The sequence below is a fragment of the Solea solea genome, chromosome 16 (genome assembly GCF_958295425.1).
Source record: "Solea solea chromosome 16, fSolSol10.1, whole genome shotgun sequence".
Classification (NCBI taxonomy): Eukaryota; Metazoa; Chordata; class Actinopteri; order Pleuronectiformes; family Soleidae; genus Solea; species Solea solea.
The window spans coordinates 13649598-13666889 of NC_081149.1; the positions used below are offsets into that span (position 1 = coordinate 13649598).

At 40.3% G+C, this 17292-nt stretch overlaps 4 protein-coding genes and 1 gene segment (V, D, J or C); 2 read left to right on the forward strand and 3 right to left on the reverse strand.

The window, feature by feature from the left end:
- Positions 1 to 2114, reverse strand: LOC131474906 (immunoglobulin lambda-1 light chain-like). The gene is made up of 4 exons (XM_058652622.1): positions 1958 to 2114; positions 1541 to 1870; positions 1219 to 1248; positions 1 to 450 (listed from the first exon to the last, which is right to left on the reverse strand). Exons 1-4 carry the CDS (start codon positions 1995 to 1997, stop codon positions 125 to 127), a joined length of 726 nt encoding a protein of 241 aa, XP_058508605.1. The 5' UTR covers positions 1998 to 2114; the 3' UTR covers positions 1 to 124.
- Positions 2115 to 3114: 1000 nt separating this feature from the next.
- On the reverse strand, positions 3115 to 3704 carry LOC131474909 (immunoglobulin lambda variable 3-9-like). The segment is given in 2 exon segments: positions 3115 to 3556; positions 3644 to 3704. Coding segments are annotated over 2 exon segments (378 nt in total).
- A 499-nt stretch (positions 3705 to 4203) lies between these two features.
- si:dkey-282h22.5 (uncharacterized protein LOC107988040 homolog) lies at positions 4204 to 6202 on the reverse strand. Of its 3 annotated transcripts, none has more exons than XM_058652625.1 (4): positions 6123 to 6202; positions 5895 to 6028; positions 5664 to 5790; positions 4204 to 4769 (listed from the first exon to the last, which is right to left on the reverse strand). In XM_058652625.1, exons 2-4 carry the CDS (start codon positions 5980 to 5982, stop codon positions 4499 to 4501), a joined length of 486 nt encoding a protein of 161 aa, XP_058508608.1. In that variant the 5' UTR covers positions 5983 to 6028; positions 6123 to 6202; the 3' UTR covers positions 4204 to 4498. The 3 variants fall into 3 exon arrangements, with proteins under 3 accessions (XP_058508608.1, XP_058508606.1, XP_058508607.1); XM_058652623.1 differs by having other exon boundaries at positions 5664 to 5793; XM_058652624.1 differs by having other exon boundaries at positions 5664 to 5793; positions 6141 to 6177.
- A 1660-nt stretch (positions 6203 to 7862) lies between these two features.
- Positions 7863 to 11112, forward strand: LOC131475544 (tetraspanin-10-like). The gene is made up of 4 exons (XM_058653747.1): positions 7863 to 7929; positions 8669 to 8821; positions 8905 to 9476; positions 9578 to 11112. The coding sequence occupies exons 2-4, from the start codon at positions 8732 to 8734 to the stop codon at positions 9870 to 9872; spliced, it is 957 nt and encodes a 318-aa protein (XP_058509730.1). The 5' UTR covers positions 7863 to 7929; positions 8669 to 8731; the 3' UTR covers positions 9873 to 11112.
- A 1979-nt stretch (positions 11113 to 13091) lies between these two features.
- On the forward strand, positions 13092 to 15913 carry ccdc137 (coiled-coil domain containing 137). The gene is made up of 6 exons (XM_058653609.1): positions 13092 to 13253; positions 13546 to 13691; positions 13789 to 14014; positions 14185 to 14267; positions 14815 to 14894; positions 14983 to 15913. The coding sequence occupies exons 1-6, from the start codon at positions 13186 to 13188 to the stop codon at positions 15184 to 15186; spliced, it is 807 nt and encodes a 268-aa protein (XP_058509592.1). The 5' UTR covers positions 13092 to 13185; the 3' UTR covers positions 15187 to 15913.
- The last annotated feature ends 1379 nt before the right edge of the window (positions 15914 to 17292 follow it).

Genomic DNA, 17292 nt, shown 5'->3' on the forward strand with positions numbered 1-17292 from the left:
ACAAATGTCACACAACAGTCCCACCTAACGTTCACAGCACGTATTACAAGCAGACACACTCTTGAACATATTGATGAGCAAACAGAAGAAGAAGCAGGTTTTAAATGGTCACTCTGCTCCTCTGTTATTCTGCAGTGGGACAGACCGACTTGTTGATGGTTTTCTCTGACGTCTGGGAGCCCAGCGACACTTTACACTTGTAAAGCTTATCCTGGTTCCAGTCTGACGTCTCGACGCTCAGATGGCTGCTGATTTGGAAAGTCTGGTCCGGTTGGTGAGCAGCAGCGCTGGTGGAGACCCCGCTGCTCACTGGACTCCCGCCAACCAACCAGGTCACATCTGCAAAAGGCACAGACTGACTGGACAGACAGACCAGAGTGGCTTTGTTGGTCTGGAGCTCAGCGCTGGACGGAGGGAAGACAGTCAGGACAGGAGGAGGGAGACTGGAGTCTGAAAATACATGGAGGACAACACAAATATGACCAAGAATCTAAGAAACACCAGTAACACAGCAGTCCCTCTGTATTTTGTTTGCTGCTCAGATGTCATTATATACATCTAAAATATCCACATGTTTGTTTTACTAATTAAGAATATGATAACTGAGACAAATGTCTTCAAAAACACGGGTTCAAAGATAAAGTGACTTGGAGTTTTATCACGTTTGGTAAAATAATGTTACATTATAGAGACAGAAGTACACACTCATCAGACTGAGAGTGGCAAACCTACAAAAAGGAACATCACATTTTACTTTTAATATAGTTCTGATAAAATGTATCACTGTGAATAATTATGCCATATGAATACTCACTCTAACTACTAAAAACACATTTAATTTTAAGAACCTAATATGAAATAAAAGGTATTTAAATTGGTTTAGCATTGTTAATTTAAAATGAAAATACTTTTATCAAGAAACAAAGAGGCTGATTTTACAAAGATTGGTTCTGTGAAAATGTGAAAATAAGTACATATCTCACATTTATTCAAATACTCTACAACTAACAAAATCTATGTTTGTCTTAAATAAAAATAAAAAAGCATTTTCTTTGTTCTGTTAAATACACAACATGGTACCAAGACAAAACTGAAATTCCCCAAAACAACCGTTAAATGTCTGAAACAAGTAGTGAGAAATGAACACATTGATTTTCATCAAAGTGAGTGAAATATCAGAGATCAGTTTTGTTTCATGATCAGTTGAAAAGTACTTACCCGCCACAATCAGCTTGGTGCCTTGTCCGAATACCACAGTGATTCAGTTTGTACACATGGCTGTACAAAAACCTCCTGACTCTCACTGATGACGGGAGCGGAAGTGAAACGTTCCAACTTTCACTGTCAACATCTCAGTCTGTTTATTTTACTACAAACTGCTGAGTTTCTTTTAAACATTCCTGTGTCTTGAGGTGGATTCTTCTTTCTAACAGTCGCCTTTCACCCCAGGTTCACTTTGATTTGACTGATTTTATTCAGAATTCGTGAAATCTGTGGTGAGTTTCTCTCTGAGGTTTTTGTCACAGTGTAAATCACTGTGATACAGCTTCAGAAGCAGAGTCATCCCCTGTGCTACAGAAATACTGAGCAGAATCTCCTGCCTCTGCTCGCTTTATAATGAACTGGTAATCTATGTTTGATGAGGATTTACAGTGAAATCGGTCTGAAGAGAATCCTGTTCCAAAGCCTAGAGAACTGCTGCCGTGGTAAAACCACAGAACATACTGAGGAACCCCACCAGGAACCTGTTTATACCAGTACACATTATTGCCGTCATATCTCTGAATGTTGCAGCTGAGAACAACCTCTTGTCCTGCAGAAACTGTGTGGACAGCAGGCGTCTGGGTCAGCACGATCGCTGCATCAACATCTGTCAACATACAGAGAAAACACTTGAGTCAAAGGTTTCTGTTTGGAGATAACATGGGTTTTTAAAGGACAGAGAAGAAGGTCTTACATGTTAGAGCAGTGATGAGAGTGCAGAGGGTCCCCAGCATGTTGTCAGTGTGTGGTGTAAGAGAGTCTGACTGTCAGGAAGAGAGGTGAGCAGGGTGCTGGAGTGTGGTGACAAGAGAGACTGAGGCTTATAAAGACACAGAGGAGGAGGAGTTTCAACACTCGGCTCAGTTTTCTCACATCGTCATTGTCACTGGATCAATCTCATATTAAATTCATTTAACATTCACAAGCACACAGTGTTTATTAGTCTGTTGCTGGATTGTTACGCTGTTTTTATTGCCTTTAATTTCACGTTTAAATAATAAAATGTATTACACCATAACTTAATCCATTCACAAGCATCTTTCATTGTTGTACATGAAGATATTCACAGAGCTCACAGGAGGAAGAACAGCATTTTAAAATCACACAAACAGTGTCTTCAACTGATCTGACGTCACCAAACCATTCTCATTTTATTTCATCTTAGTTTCACTCAGATAATCATAATTAATTCAAGTGTGATAAACGGTCGTGTTTGCAACATAATGTTTCTGCACACCTGAACAGCAACATCTAATCACTGTCTGGATTAGAGGAAAACATCATTATTTATTATATATAAAAGCCTGCAATAGTAGTGGGGTTATTGAGGATGGCGGTTGTTCAAGTGCACAAGTTAAACCAACTAATCATGATCATCACTTTCCTCTTATTAACTATATTTCACTTCTGATGGTGGTAGATGTTGTGCAGCTGCAGGACTTTGATCAATCGAATTGCTCCATGTGCAGCAAATGTGCAAAGCTTGAATAAAACTTCAAGTGCACACAATTTGAACATCACAGTGAATACAGTGCATGTACATTTGTATACACTGTCTATGAATGAATGATTTTACTGACGACATCAGAGCGTGTAACAATGAACATACAGTTAGTACATTTCATTTTTGTCTCCTTCCTCTCTGTGTTCCTGACAAGTTATTAGAGAAGACTGAAGGTTTCAAACCTTTAGCAGCAAATCAATAGGAAACCAAGCTATTGACTGTGACATTACCATTATTTTATCATCTGCACTCTTTATTGCACTGGAACACTCAAAGAAAAACACAATGAAAATATAAACAAATATCAAAAGCACTACTTGCATTTTGTTTCTGGCTTATAAAAACTTTGCAATGCTGTTTTCATTCACATGTGGTCTTACATTCTATTCTAACGTGTCAGAGATTCAGAAAGAGGAAGTGTTTAATGAGGAGGTTTTTGTCACAGTGTAAATCACTGTGATACATGTTCAGAAGCAGAGCTATCCCATGTGCTACAGAAATACTGAGCAGAATCTCCTGCCTCTGCTCGCTTTATAATGAACTGGTAATCTATGTTTGATGAGGATTTAGAGTGAAATCGGTCTGAAGAGAATCCTGTTCCAAAGCTTGGTGAACTGCTGCCGTGGTAAAACCTCAGAACATACTGAGGAACCCCACCAGGAACCTGTTTATACCAGTACACATTATTGCCGTCATATCTCTGAATGTTGCAGCTGAGAACAACCTCTTGTCCTGCAGAAACTGTGTGGACAGCAGGCGTCTGGGTCAGCACGATCGCTGCATCAACATCTGTCAACATACAGAGAAAACACTTGAGTCAAAGGTTTCTGTTTGGAGATAACATGGGTTTTTAAAGGACAGAGAAGAAGGTCTTACATGTTAGAGCAGTGATGAGAGTGCAGAGGGTCCCCAGCATGTTGTCAGTGTGTGGTGTAAGAGAGTCTGACTGTCAGGAAGAGAGGTGAGCAGGGTGCTGGAGTGTGGTGACAAGAGAGACTGAGGCTTATAAAGACACAGAGGAGGAGGAGTTTCAACACTCCTCTATAGCATCTTACTTTCCCTGCACAAACTTCAGGTTGTGTCACTGAATCAAGCTCATGTTCAATGAATTATTCAAGTCTGTTGGTGATATACTGTACACACCAGTCAGATGGATTTCCTCCTTAAATCCCAATTGTATATATCAGTTCATAAAGCATGATTAATTGATGCATGAGAAGATATTTACTGTGAACTTTTAAAAAAAACTGCAACTGATCTGAGTCAGATTGCAACTTTGGGTTGGTTAGTAGATGTGTGTTCAATTCAATATAGGATTGTCTTATTGTCTTTATTTCTAGTTGGATGTTGTATAGCTGTTGTAAATCAAATTGTTCCATGTGTAGCAAAAGGGTCGTGCAATTGCTTTTTATAGTCATAAAAAAACAAACAGAAAATGGAGACGAGATCACACAACTTGTATTTGAAGTGAAGAATTAACTCTAGTATATTAATGGCTTTTACATTTCAATCCACTTCGCTACTTTATAACCAGACAGTGCAGTGATTAAATTGGTAAATACTGCCACCTTGTGGTTATATGTTTGTACAACTAGGTAATACAGGATGTGGAGATTTACAAACCACAAGTCGGTCTTGTGATCCTATTACATCACACTCAATAAAATAAAATAAAATAAACACCTGTATAACAATGTTTATAACAAATAAAAAGTGTACACTGTAAAGAGTCTAAGGTCTCTGAGGCCCTCTCCTCCTCATTCTGAACACTGTTGGATTGGTGATAAACCCTCTATCAGGGGCCCTCATCTGAGCCCGCAGAGGAGACCTCAGACCAAACTTTGGGGGAATCTTCTGTACGGGTCGCTGCGGCGGAGTAAATCTAAGGTCGTCCACGAAAGCCTCCACTCTGTCAAACTTCGTCGTAAGCTTTCCCAGCTCGTCTTTTAGACCGTTAAACTGCTTGTAGAGGTCTCCCAGAGCATCTGACAGAGGTTGGATCCTGGACAAATGCAGAGACATTTGAGTCAAGTGAATAAGTGGTCTCTAGTATCGGGGTGACCAGTAAGTAAACCTTCCCACTGGTTTCCAAATTACCAGTGGCTCACGTGAAAGTCAGAGCTGAACACCTGGCGATGATTTGGATGTCGTGGACATTTGCTTTTATTTAAAAGTTACGTCTGTCCCAGAACTCCCCCAGAAACCATTACAGCTGAAATTCTGTGTTTATTGTAAAGTTTTTAGTCGGAGGGGTGGGAATAAAAACGCTCACATGTAACACAAACTGTCGTTGGCCTCATCAAAGACGATGTTTATGCTTACGCGGGGGATTATGTAGCAATACCAGGGTTTTAGATGAAACCATTCCAACCTGTGTGGGTGATATTTCAAAATAAATGATCTTATTAAAAGGTTTATGTCAAGAGAAAGTAACAGCTGTAACAGCAAACTGAAACATCAGTGTTAATTAAGCCATAAAGTAAATAATAATATGGGACTTTTTAAAAAAAAAAAACAAGTCAGGAATTTTCACATCAAACATGGTTGGTATCATGCTCCAGAGTGTAAGTGTCTGCCAGACGTTAATCATCACAGGAAGAAGCTGAAACATTTCCCAATTTCTTCTGGAATAGTGTAGTGGGGTGATGTAATCAAGTGGAGTTGTCCTTGTGAGGACCTTGGCAGTGGAATATCACATTACTGGCTCCGACAAGTCGGCGGTCAAATACAGAGTGTAGCGAGTTACACAATTCCTAATTTTGTGCGACTGCGGCGCTCAAAAACATCACTTACATCACAGTCTTGTTATTCTCCTTCACAGTTTGCGGAACATTTAGATCCCTGTTTTTGTTCAAGCTCGTTTGTGCTGCAGTCAGATGCTGCTGGCGGGACCCACCTGTTGTATTCAGGAAGGACGGAGGCATGGTCATTAATCAGCATGTCCTTCACTTGGGTTAGAATGGCAAATTTCCAGTTGTCCAGGACCTGCGTCAGGTTGGAACAGGTCCTGCTATAGGTGTGTTCTGCTGAAGACAGAAGCTTACACTGAGACTGTGAAGGCACATATCCATTCACTTATACAGCATAGGCAGACATCTTTTACAGAGTGTGGAATGATGTCCCTGACCTTTAGGATCCCAGCGTGGGGTTTTCCATTTCTGAGCTCCACACATTGAGACCGTGCAGAGAAGGACCAGAGCCTCCTTCATCCTCATCCTCCTCACACAACAACAACAACAACAACAGACAGCGACACGGGTGCTGCAGAGGAGCAAAAAGTGATGCGAGGAAAATATCTCACTCAGTATGTGTGTGGCTCAAGAGATCAATCAAGCTGCGCTGGATTTTACGATACCTTTTAGTGAAGTAGTACCTTGGGAGGGGAAAAAAACACTCCTTGTGATACGATCCTTCAGCAGTGACCCACTAAGAAACTGTGACCCCGGCAGTGTTCTCTTATAACGGACTCCCAAAGCTCCATCCCACCACCTGCTCCCACCCACTTGAGTGATGCAGTGTCTTTGGCATGGACACACTGAGGACAAAGCTCATGCAGACACATGGTTTCCACTTAAGGCCCTCAGTAAATGTGTCTTGCAGCCTCAACATCTGCAAACTAAAAAAAAAAAGAAGCAAACTCCTTATTGTGAGGTCCATATAATCCCCTTACAATGCTGCCTATAACTCTTGGCTGCTGTGAATGTTGCAGGGTGACCCAGGCTCTGATCCAGAGGAGGTGTTTTGTGTGTGTGTGTGTGTGTGTGTGTGTGTAGCAGTGTGGCTCCACCATTTAGCATTCCTGACGACTATTGTAATACAACCTGCTCTCCATCTGGATAATGGCAAACCCAGCGAGAAACTGTCCTTGTATGTTTGTCGATACTGAGAGAGGTAATGAAAACACACGCGTCAATCATTTCATCGTTATAATATAATATAATGATGTTAATGTGGCAGTTTTTTACAGCTCAAACCCTTTTTGACATTAATTCACCTTTGATAGTCTGGATAATTAATGTTTGCCTGCTAATGGAGAGTGAAGGGAGCACATGTTTGTCGTAGAAAGATTTCTTCACTTTAAAGTCTGGACATTTTGGCTGTGAAATGCATCTGGACCCAAGAGAAGGACAACAACAAAAAAGTATGGTGTCACTCACATTCACATTTAATGTCTACTGTCTCGACAGCTCAGGAATAAAATGCCCATTGGCACAAGAATTTACAACTTTGATTGACTCCAGATCGGAGTCTCGTTCCACTGGAACGCTCGTGCTGCATCCTGTGCTGGTGCACACACAGTACTGAAATATGACAGATGCTGAAAGTGAGTCTGGCTGGGAAGCGACTGGTGCCATGTGCACCAACTTTAAACACATGGAGACAGAATTGCCTAATGTGTGCTGTACTTTTCTTAATTTCTGGCAACACTACAGAAAGAAATGCTCATTAAATCCCAAGAAAACTTCCAATCCAACTTTATTTTGTTAAGCACTTTAAACAAACCACAATGGACCAACGTGCTGTACAGAATAAATAAAAGGCATTTTCACAAGGAGGAAAAAGCTGTCAGATAAGTACAATTTATTCATCTATCAACTACGTTTTCTGTTTCATTAACATATTATTTAGCTCATAACTGACATTTGAGTAAACACGTATTTTGTCTTGGTTTTGTCTTTGGAACAGATTGTTTGCTCTGTCCTTGGTGGACTGCACAGCAGGACATGCATATGCCAGATTGATGATTTATAGATATATGTATGTTTATATATATATATATACATATCTATTAATATATATAGACACTCACTTGCCACTTTATTAGGCACACAGGACACCTTATATAGATAGATAGTTGTGTTAATAGGCAGTCAAACAGGTGTATCTAATAAAGTGGCATTTAGTGTATAATAGAAAAAAACATTTTATAGGCAAAACATATGGGAAAACTAAAATAACGCGAAGCACAAGTTAGTACCACAAATACATGTATGTTATGTATACTATATATTCTAATATCCACTGTGTTCTCTTATTTGAATTCACATACATACATGTGGGAAAAAAAACAGATTTATGGCAGGACTCTGGATATCTGGAGTCGAGCTCTTCCTCTCAGCACAGAGGAAAGAATGACAGCAGTGGACATGTGCAGCCAAAGTGTGAGCCAACCTCTTTTTTTTTGCCTCAGTCACATCTGCTTTCTCACATGCTGTTTGTAATTGACTCACTCATGGCTGCGTATCTTAGCAGCCCGATGAGTCATTCCAGCAGTATCTTTTATCTCCATTTTATCTCCAACACTTGAATCAAAATGCAGGATCTGTATGCTCTTATTTATTTCCTCTGGACGGACACACACGCACACACACACACACACACACCCACACACACACACACACACACACACACACTCAGCCTACATCATCTACATACTGTTGGTTTTATTTAACTTTCATCAACTCTGGATTTATTTTGTGGGAGAAACACACAGCTTAGAGTTTTCATTTCATTTGTATGGTGGCCCTGAAGGTGTAAATCACAACAACAAGCAATAAAACACAAAGACAAATCCCAAAGCACAATATTGAATCATATAACACAATGGCATAAAAGAAGATATAAATATAAATAAAGCATTGTTTTTTTTTTTTATGATTTACAGTTTCCGACTAAATGAGTAAATAAGAGCTGAACAATCTGACATGTTCATGGCTTATCTGAGTAAACATTGTGTTAAAAGTTTTTTCTAGTTCATACTTTCTAGAGAGAGAGTCTCTCTCATGCTACAATGACCGTGTAATCCCCTGACTGTGACTCTCACATGATGAAGAAAGCAGCCTGGGGTTAAACACGGTGTGGTCACTCCTCCTCAGCTCACATGCTCTTCTGTTCATACAGTAATGCCCCACCTATTACTCTGACCAGGCAAACACACAGGGAGGTTCATCTCAACTCCTCAACATGAGGGGACATTGGGTGATAAAAAGGATTCCTTTGCCGTGGTTTAGCAGGGACAAGTCACAGAATGAGTCCTCACCCCTCATACCAAAGGTAAGGGCCACAGAATGTTTCTGTCTTTGTCTCTTTGTTCTCAAAACGATGGTATGTATAGCTGTATTCCTCTGTGTCCAAAGGCAAGCTCTGCAAAAGAGGATGCCGAGGAGGTTGATCTTGTCACTCCGGATTGTATGGAAGCGGGGACAACCAAAGGACAAGACCACAACAACTCTAACAGTTATTCTTTAATTGACTATTTCCTCAAATATTTCCTGTTCCTGTGCAACTTTATGTTCACAGTTCTGGGCCTCGTGGTTCTCGGTCTGGGGATGTGGGGCCTCGTCAGCAAAGAGTCATTTGCTCAGGAGAAGGTCGGCAGTATCGGTACTGACCCCATGCTGATACTTGCGACTCTGGGCCTTGTGCTCACCTTGCTCTGCCTGTCAGGCTGTGTGGGCACGTTAAGAGAGAACTGCTGCTTACTGAAGCTGTTCTCCGCTGTGGTGCTGGTGCTCATCACGGCCCAGGTGCTGGCTGCCATCATGCTCTACAGTCTACAGGATCAGATTGGAAACTATCTCCGGTCAGGAATGTTGACCGCCATGGTGCACTACCAGGATGATCTGGATCTGAGGTTCATCACAGACGAGATCCAGTCCAATCTGCAGTGCTGCGGGGCAGATAACTACCGCGACTGGGACGTCAACATGTGAGTTCAGTGTGACTGACTTTTAAGTAAAAGTACATAATGACTTTTAGTCAAGAATGCGTGGGGATTACATGTGCTGCTCATTTTGCCCCTTTTCCCAGATATTACAACTGCTCAGCTCCAGGAGTGCTGGCCTGTGGCGTCCCTGCGACTTGCTGTGTGGACCCTTTGGAAAACGGCACAGTGTGGAATTCTCAGTGTGGTGTTGGAGCCCAGCTGCTTGACGAGTTTACTGCTCAGAGTGTCATCTTCCTGGGTGGCTGTCTGGGGGGAATCTCTCGCTGGATCGAGCAGCACAATGGCTTGATCGGGACAGTCGCCGTTGTCATAGTGGGCGTCCAGATTTTGACTCTGTTAATCACTACACGACTGCTGGAGACCATACAGAGGCATTGAGTATTATGACATAGACTGACGTGTGATATTTAAGTATTCCTGACTGATTTGGAGTGAGAAACATGGCAGGTGGTGACAGACATGATTGATTCAGCAGAGGAAACATCAAGGTTTTCAGAGAGATCGAATGTAAGGCATTCAAATTACAAACCTCAAGTGAGTCAGTCACACTTGACCTAATTATCACTGTATGTGCCTTATACCATCATTCTTCTGTAAAAACCTTAACTTCTCCGGAAAAACACGTTATTGGCTACATGTTTACTTCAGCAAAAGACCATCAAATTAGATCATAAATCAGACACAATCTCCATAAAGGTTGAAAACTGGTCTAATAACGTAATAACTAACAATAACTGTTTTGCTCATAAACACTTGTTTTATGAGCGACTGTTGTCATTAGCTCTTGGTGAACATTAACATCTTTCTTAAAGAAAGTCTATTTGATTATGTGTGAACTGGATGAAAGGTGAACTGTGAACAGACAATAGACTAGCGACAACATGTAAAACCGCAATTTGTCATTTGTAGAATTGTTGTGTAATATTTATTGGAGATACAACATCCAGCATGTTGGCTTGTGAGCTTTAGAGCAGCTGGAAGGCAGATTGTGTTGTTTGGGCAAAGTCAGACTAGCGGTTTCCCCTGTGTCCTTTCTTTATGCTAAGCTAAGCTAAGCTAACTAGCTTGCAACTATACAGACATGTGCGCTAAATCTTATACTCTAATCATAAACTGTTTCTATAAGTTTCAGGGAAGGCCCTTTGAATTTGACCCTTTACACAACCATGATCATTGTGTGATCACAATATGGCACAGTTCTTTTTTTAAAAAAAGGGACAGATCAAAGCAGTGCAATAAAAATAACGTCATGTTTCAAACATGTTGACATTGTCTGATTACAGCAACAATTCAGTTTATCAAAGAGGAAAATGAGGAGGAAGGAAAAAAAACTTCAGTTTTTTGGGGGTTTTTTTTAAAAAAAAGGTCAAACTTTATTCTGCATTTGATTACAACAGTATGCTGTATGCTGAAAGTTGTAATGAAACCTAAAGCCAGTAAAAAAAAGTTACAGCTTCCATAGCACATGGTTGTGATTTAATGTATAAAACAACTTGGACAAAAATCAGCATCCACAATACACACTTAACATACTTTACATCAAGCCACGATTGATAATTCCGACTGGCATTGAAAGCCCCATCTGGTCCCGTTGGTGAATATAAACATTTGTTTTACAGCGAAGACACTCAGACGATGCCATACTGAGTCAGTTCATTTAGCTCTAAAAGGCTGTAGGCTTCCCACGGGCAGATTACAGTGATGTCTAAAAAGAAAATAAAAAAAATGGTCAGAACAAAAACAAGGACAGGTTACATGGTTTAAATGTGATTCCATAACTGCCAATTCTCCATACCAGTGCCAAGACCTTCCATTCCTGGGATCTCCTCTCCAAAACTGATAAAGATAGACAGATTCATCTGTGTTAATGAACGGTTGATGGTGGTGGTTTCTATTAAAATTCTTTAGAGGTCAGGAAAAAGCTGGCATACCTGATGACGCCCCTCTTAGGAGGCTTTTGTGGACCCTTGCACGGGGATAAAGGACCTGTGCCTCTGAGGGGAGCTTTGCTTTCCATCTTCATTTCAGGTTTGGCCACATCCAGATTCATTTTACAGTCCTTTAAGCTACAATGGGATATTCAGAGTGACTTAATTGACTTTTGGTCACTGAAAAGCAATAAATAAAGTCAATTTTCACAATAATTTGGCAACCTATTGTAATCTTTATTCAAACATTTCTAAACAAGTTAACATCTTAATAATTCTACAGAGCAGAGTCTGCTGTAATCTCATGCTCCCGTCACTAATGAAACAGCTGATGCCTCTAAGCCATACAGTGTCTCCATAATCAGAACACTGTGAAGACACAGGTGGTGAATCTGCATTTTGCCCCAACACAACAAGACAATACATTGTTATTTACATGATCACATTTTCTGCAAGTGGGAGTTTTGGAAGTCAACTTTACCAAAACCTTCGCCATCATCCCAATGTATGTGTACAGAGTGGAGCGCAATAAAATAACCATTCATAATCAAAAATAGGAACAAAAATAATTGAACTACATGCTAACATTAAAATGTGTTATGCCACAGTCTAAAGTAACCACTTTATAGATAAGGTGAGCACTTTCTTCTTTGCACTCACATTGCACTCACCACCTGTGTTGCCGTATGTCAGCTGGTAGTGTTGTAGAGATGTGGGCTGCTGTTCAGGGGTGCCCTCTTATATATGCCACAGAATGAGAAGATTATGACTCTACCAACCAACAAAATGCAGGCTCCTCGTCACATGTTTACACGCGCATATGTCTTTCACATTCACGTGGAGCTGCACATGCAGTTCTGGCTGACAGGCAGCTGAGGGGATATTCATTTCCTGATGTTCAACAGACACATGACAGCAAAGACAAATGCTGTGGATTTTAGAACAACAGTGAGCACATGTAATTTGCACAGTTCCACAACCTGGTCCGGAGGCACACACACACACGTGACATACAAAGGACATGCAACGTGACACACAAATATATACATATATACATATACATTTGTTGAACTTATTTATTTTATGTATTTATTCGTGTTTTCGTTTTTTAGGTATTTATCACTATCTTTTTTTCCACCTGGGTAGTTTTCATTCCCTGTATTTTTTATGTTTAGAGCAGTTCTTGGTGCACCTTGCATTGTGTTTTTAATTTGAATATTGAACGTTCTTTCCCATATGCCATGTAACGTTTCCTCATGCTCTCGGTGAATGGTTGTGGGTGTGTGTGGGGCGGTGAAAGTGTGGAAACTGAAGGGGTTAAATAAAGTTATCTGTATCCACAGCAAAGTCTATGAACTACACTCCCATCTAGCGGTGGAAACTGAAAACAGCAACTGTTAGGTTTAGCAAATCAGGGTGGCCTCCTGAGCAAAGATCGTGTACTGTTTTAAATGTATCACTCCACTCAGAATTCGTCCTCCTTTTAGATTGCAATCCATTCTGTATTTTACATGGTGTACTCTTTGCAACACTCGTTAAACCACTACAAGATATAATCCCCGTCCTTAAACCTCGACATAAGAGACGCCAACTTTACGTCTACGTTGTTCCCGACAAGTTGACAGAGTGAGACATCTTCATTTCCTTCATTCCTTGCTCCCTCTTTGTCTAAGGTGAAGGTTCAGAGTTGAAAGGGCTGACACGACGCTCGCCGCACATGTGTTGTTGTTTTGTCTGAATGTATTCATACAAATTTAACTAACATGGGGAAGAATACGAAGAAAGCCAACGAGCCAGTTAAACGAGGGGGCAAGTCTAAACAGCACGCGAGGTAACATAAGAAAGCTAACTGTATAAAAGGCAAAGGAGTAAGTGCTAGCTAGCTGTTATTAGCGCCATAAGCTAGCTGCTAACCAAAGTGAAATGTTAAACTCATATTTTAGAGATGACATTAGCCTGCAGTTAACTTCTTTTGCTGCTTTTTTTGTTTTGTTTATTTAAATGTATGTATCCGGACTATTTATTTTGTATCTTACAATAATTGGCATCCACAATATTGTAATTGTTACCAACTTTAGCTTTAACTTGTCCTTATCTCACTTCATTTTATGTATGAATTGCAGCGATAAGACGCTCAAGCGCGATGGCAAACCAAAGAAAGCCAAAGAAATGGACCATCTTAAACACATCCCGTTCAGGCTGCGCGAGATAATCAAGAGCAAGGATCAAATGAAAACGGGATCCATAAAATCTAAAAAGCTAAAAGAGGGTAAGTTTAAAAAAAAAAAAAAAACGAGCAAAACTGTGCTCTTCAGTCAAGACTTTGTTGTATAGATTTTAAGAAAGTTGTTTTCTGTCTCCCTCAGCCATCTCATCCAAAGGCAAACCAGAAGAGTCAGAGGATGGAGACATCCCTGTGCCACATTTCAAGAGGGGAAAGCATGAAAGTGAGAAGGCATATCTGCGGCGCATGGACAATGCAGCCAAACATGTGCTGTTTCTTACTAAGAACCAGGTAGACCGAAAGCCTGAGCTGGATGAAGACCAACAGGAGAGGCCTGTCGACAAGGGCAAGTCTGCGAAAAAGAAGGAGTGAGTACCAACTGAATCCAAATCAGCAACCAAATGCCATGGGGACAACTGAGAGATGAAAAAAATGTTCTGCTTTTATGCAATGTGTGGTCTCTGGTTCTAATAACGTCAACTCAAAATCATGTTATCATACTTGTCTTGGATTCTAAAAGTCTAATGTCTTCTCACAGGCATGATAAAGGGAGGCTACAGAGGCTACAGCTGAAAAAATTGAGCAGAAAAGAGGACATGATGGAAAAGGAGATGTTTGTAGGTAGGTAATTGATGCTCATGGATAATCATTGTGATTGTTTGCAGTTTTGTACAGTTATTTATTAATTTTTGGATTTGGCATTGTAGTTGACTGATCACAAAAAAATTCAGATACCAGCCAAATGTATATTCTTTTAAGCTCAGAAAGTACATTGTCCCAAATCTTTTGTTTCTATTGTTTGTGTTGATTTGAGTCACCTGTGTCTCTCACTGTCTTAGTTGACAGAAGGCTGCAGCAACTATTGCTCTGTGTGATAAGATTCTTGGATTTCTTTAATTTCTTAATTATTTGTGGATCATCCTAGAAGTAAAATTATTACTATTTCTGGTCCAGGGTTATTTAAATTGGAATATTATTTGACTCTGTGAAGTATGGGGATATTATAGGAATAAATATTGAATAGTAGATTAAGATTTATCAGGTCTATATGTCTGTATTTAATGCTTAGCAGGTGTAATGAGTTGTATTTTTTCCACCTTATTATACAGCACTAAACCTGCTACAGTTAACATTTCTTGTGTAAACATATGCTGGTTTTAATGTTTAGATCATGTTCCATTTGGGGAAGTTTCCATGGCCCCTCCGTCTTTGAACATCAAACCTAAGAAAGCTCAGGTCACATCAAAGGTAACTGCTTTGTTGATTTACCACTATATCACAGTAATTTGGCTAAGTGGCTAACTGTAACTTGTTCTACTCTGCCTCTGTTTGCCAGAATTCTACAAAGGGACTGCTTCTCAACTCTCTCCTAGGCAACGCAGTAGTATCCACAGCTAAGCCCTCTATGGCCAGACAGAGAATCATGGAGGAGGAGAGGGAGCGAGCAGTGGAGGCCTACCGTCATTTGAAGAAACAGAAACAGCAGCAGCATGTGGACATGATTGCCAGACAGGCTGTAAAACAAAAACATAAAACCTAGAGAACCGCCTGTGATGAATCACATCAGTTTATTTGGGGAATATGATTCCTTAACTACAGTGAGAGTAACTGCACTGAACAGAGATGTTCAGAAACTGAGACCGATTGTAAGATCAGCAGACTCTGGGTGCTATATGCCAGACGGTTACTGTTATTTACCACAGTGAAGCTAACCATCAGGGAATGAAGCAAACATTTGCATCCACAGGCCACAGTTGAGGTAAGTTAAACCTCCCCCACTTAAATGATCACAGTTCAACAGAGGATTGGACATTATAATGATTTTGTGTAGCTCATCACCATTCTGTGAAGTACATAATAATTAGTGTTGTGATATTTGGACAATAAAATTTATAAAGGCTATCAAGGAATATTCTGTATCAATCCCTGATTGTTTTCTGTAGTGCCACTAGATGGCAGTGCTTCTCTTGTGAACGTGAGTTGGTTCCACATGGGAGGTTGAGGCAACATAACATAGAAATGTATTTTTTGGTTGTATACCATTTCATCTTTCACATGTAGGTTTAAAGATATGTTATGTTGTGTCCTGCAATAGGTCAGAGCAGAATTAAGTGCGGTTTATACAAGTAAAATAAAAACAAAGAAATTAAAGTAATAAATCAATTTGTACTAAATCACATAACTGCTCTGAAGCTTTTGAGCATATTAGCAGCTGGAAATTGACATTTTTTCTCCCCTGAGCAATAAAAGGGTTTGTCACAGAGTAATACTTTTAGAGTCTTTGTAACTTGTTAATCCTCAGCTGCCAGAAGAACAGTTTTACCACCAAGTCCATATACAACTTTGAATAACACATTACTTGTTTATTCAGCTTTCCCCATACACTTTGAATAAGCTTGCTGTTGATAGGCTCTATGCAAATACATTGCATGCCTGTCTTTTTTGGGGGGAACAGAATGTAAAAAAAAAACAAAACAAACAAAGAATGAATGAATGAATGAATGCATTGTTCTATTTGTACCTCGCTGAGAGCCTGAACCACTGGATAAATAAATAACATTAGCCCTTTTAAATGTGAACGACTTATTAGAGCCACCGCTGTTGACATTAGTAATGCTTAAAAGGTTTACCTTCATGAACTAGGTCTTTTAAATATTGGGCCTGTGGGGCAAACTACAAAGTCAGATCTTTGTCTAAGTGATCTTTCAAAAGGTTTTAAAGCATCCCAGATCAAAAGGCAAACATTACAATTGTTACAATAGTGACCAATGAATAATATCACCAGATGGCATTATCTAGTAGTAGTATGAAATAAATGCCATCTGGACTGTGGGCTCAGTTATTTCTGTTTGTTCACCTTGAGCAGTGAGTTGTTCCTCGTCTGTGTTTGTCCTCTGAGGGTTGTCACAGTGACAAGAAAATGCAATAAGTGGGGACAGCTGCCTGTGATTGGTAGTGCTGCTGAATCTCTTGAGCCGAGCCCAACCACCACTGGTCATGAAACCAGCCGTGTCCATGTGCACAAGACAGCTATTCATAATATCAGGGGATTTACGGTCCTTGCCTGTCATGGAAAGAAGATCACTGATTAGGAAGTAATGTCTAATAGACTTTAGATGAAGTCACTGATGGGGATTCATGTGTTTGTATTGTGGGACCCTGCACACAGTAACTGACATGTCAATATACATGTTAATGTTAGAAAGGCGAAAATTATTGGGATAGAGTTTCCCTGTTGACGAGCAACACTGCTTATGTGCTTTTTTAAATATTATTTTTGCAGCTTTATGCATCAAACTCCATGTCTGATATATGCTGGGGTTTAACGGATGCCGTTGTACATTTCTGATCCGTCGGATTTCTAGTTGTTCATAGCTGCTGACGGTACAGGATGAGGGAGTCGCTGGGACTGAGCCTACTCAGCCTGCTGCTAGGCAGCCACAGCTCACACTAGTTTCTGTGTGTGTGATGACAGATCATTACCCAGGCTTTTTTTTTTTGTCTAAAACAGTTAATTTTCACCGTTTCATTTTTGAACACTCGCATTCAGTCAGTATGTGGATGAGTGTCTGTTTTTGTGGGCACAGTGTTGATTTACTGTCCGTTCTGATTTGCAGCAAACTTGCATGCTGCGATCGATTCTGGC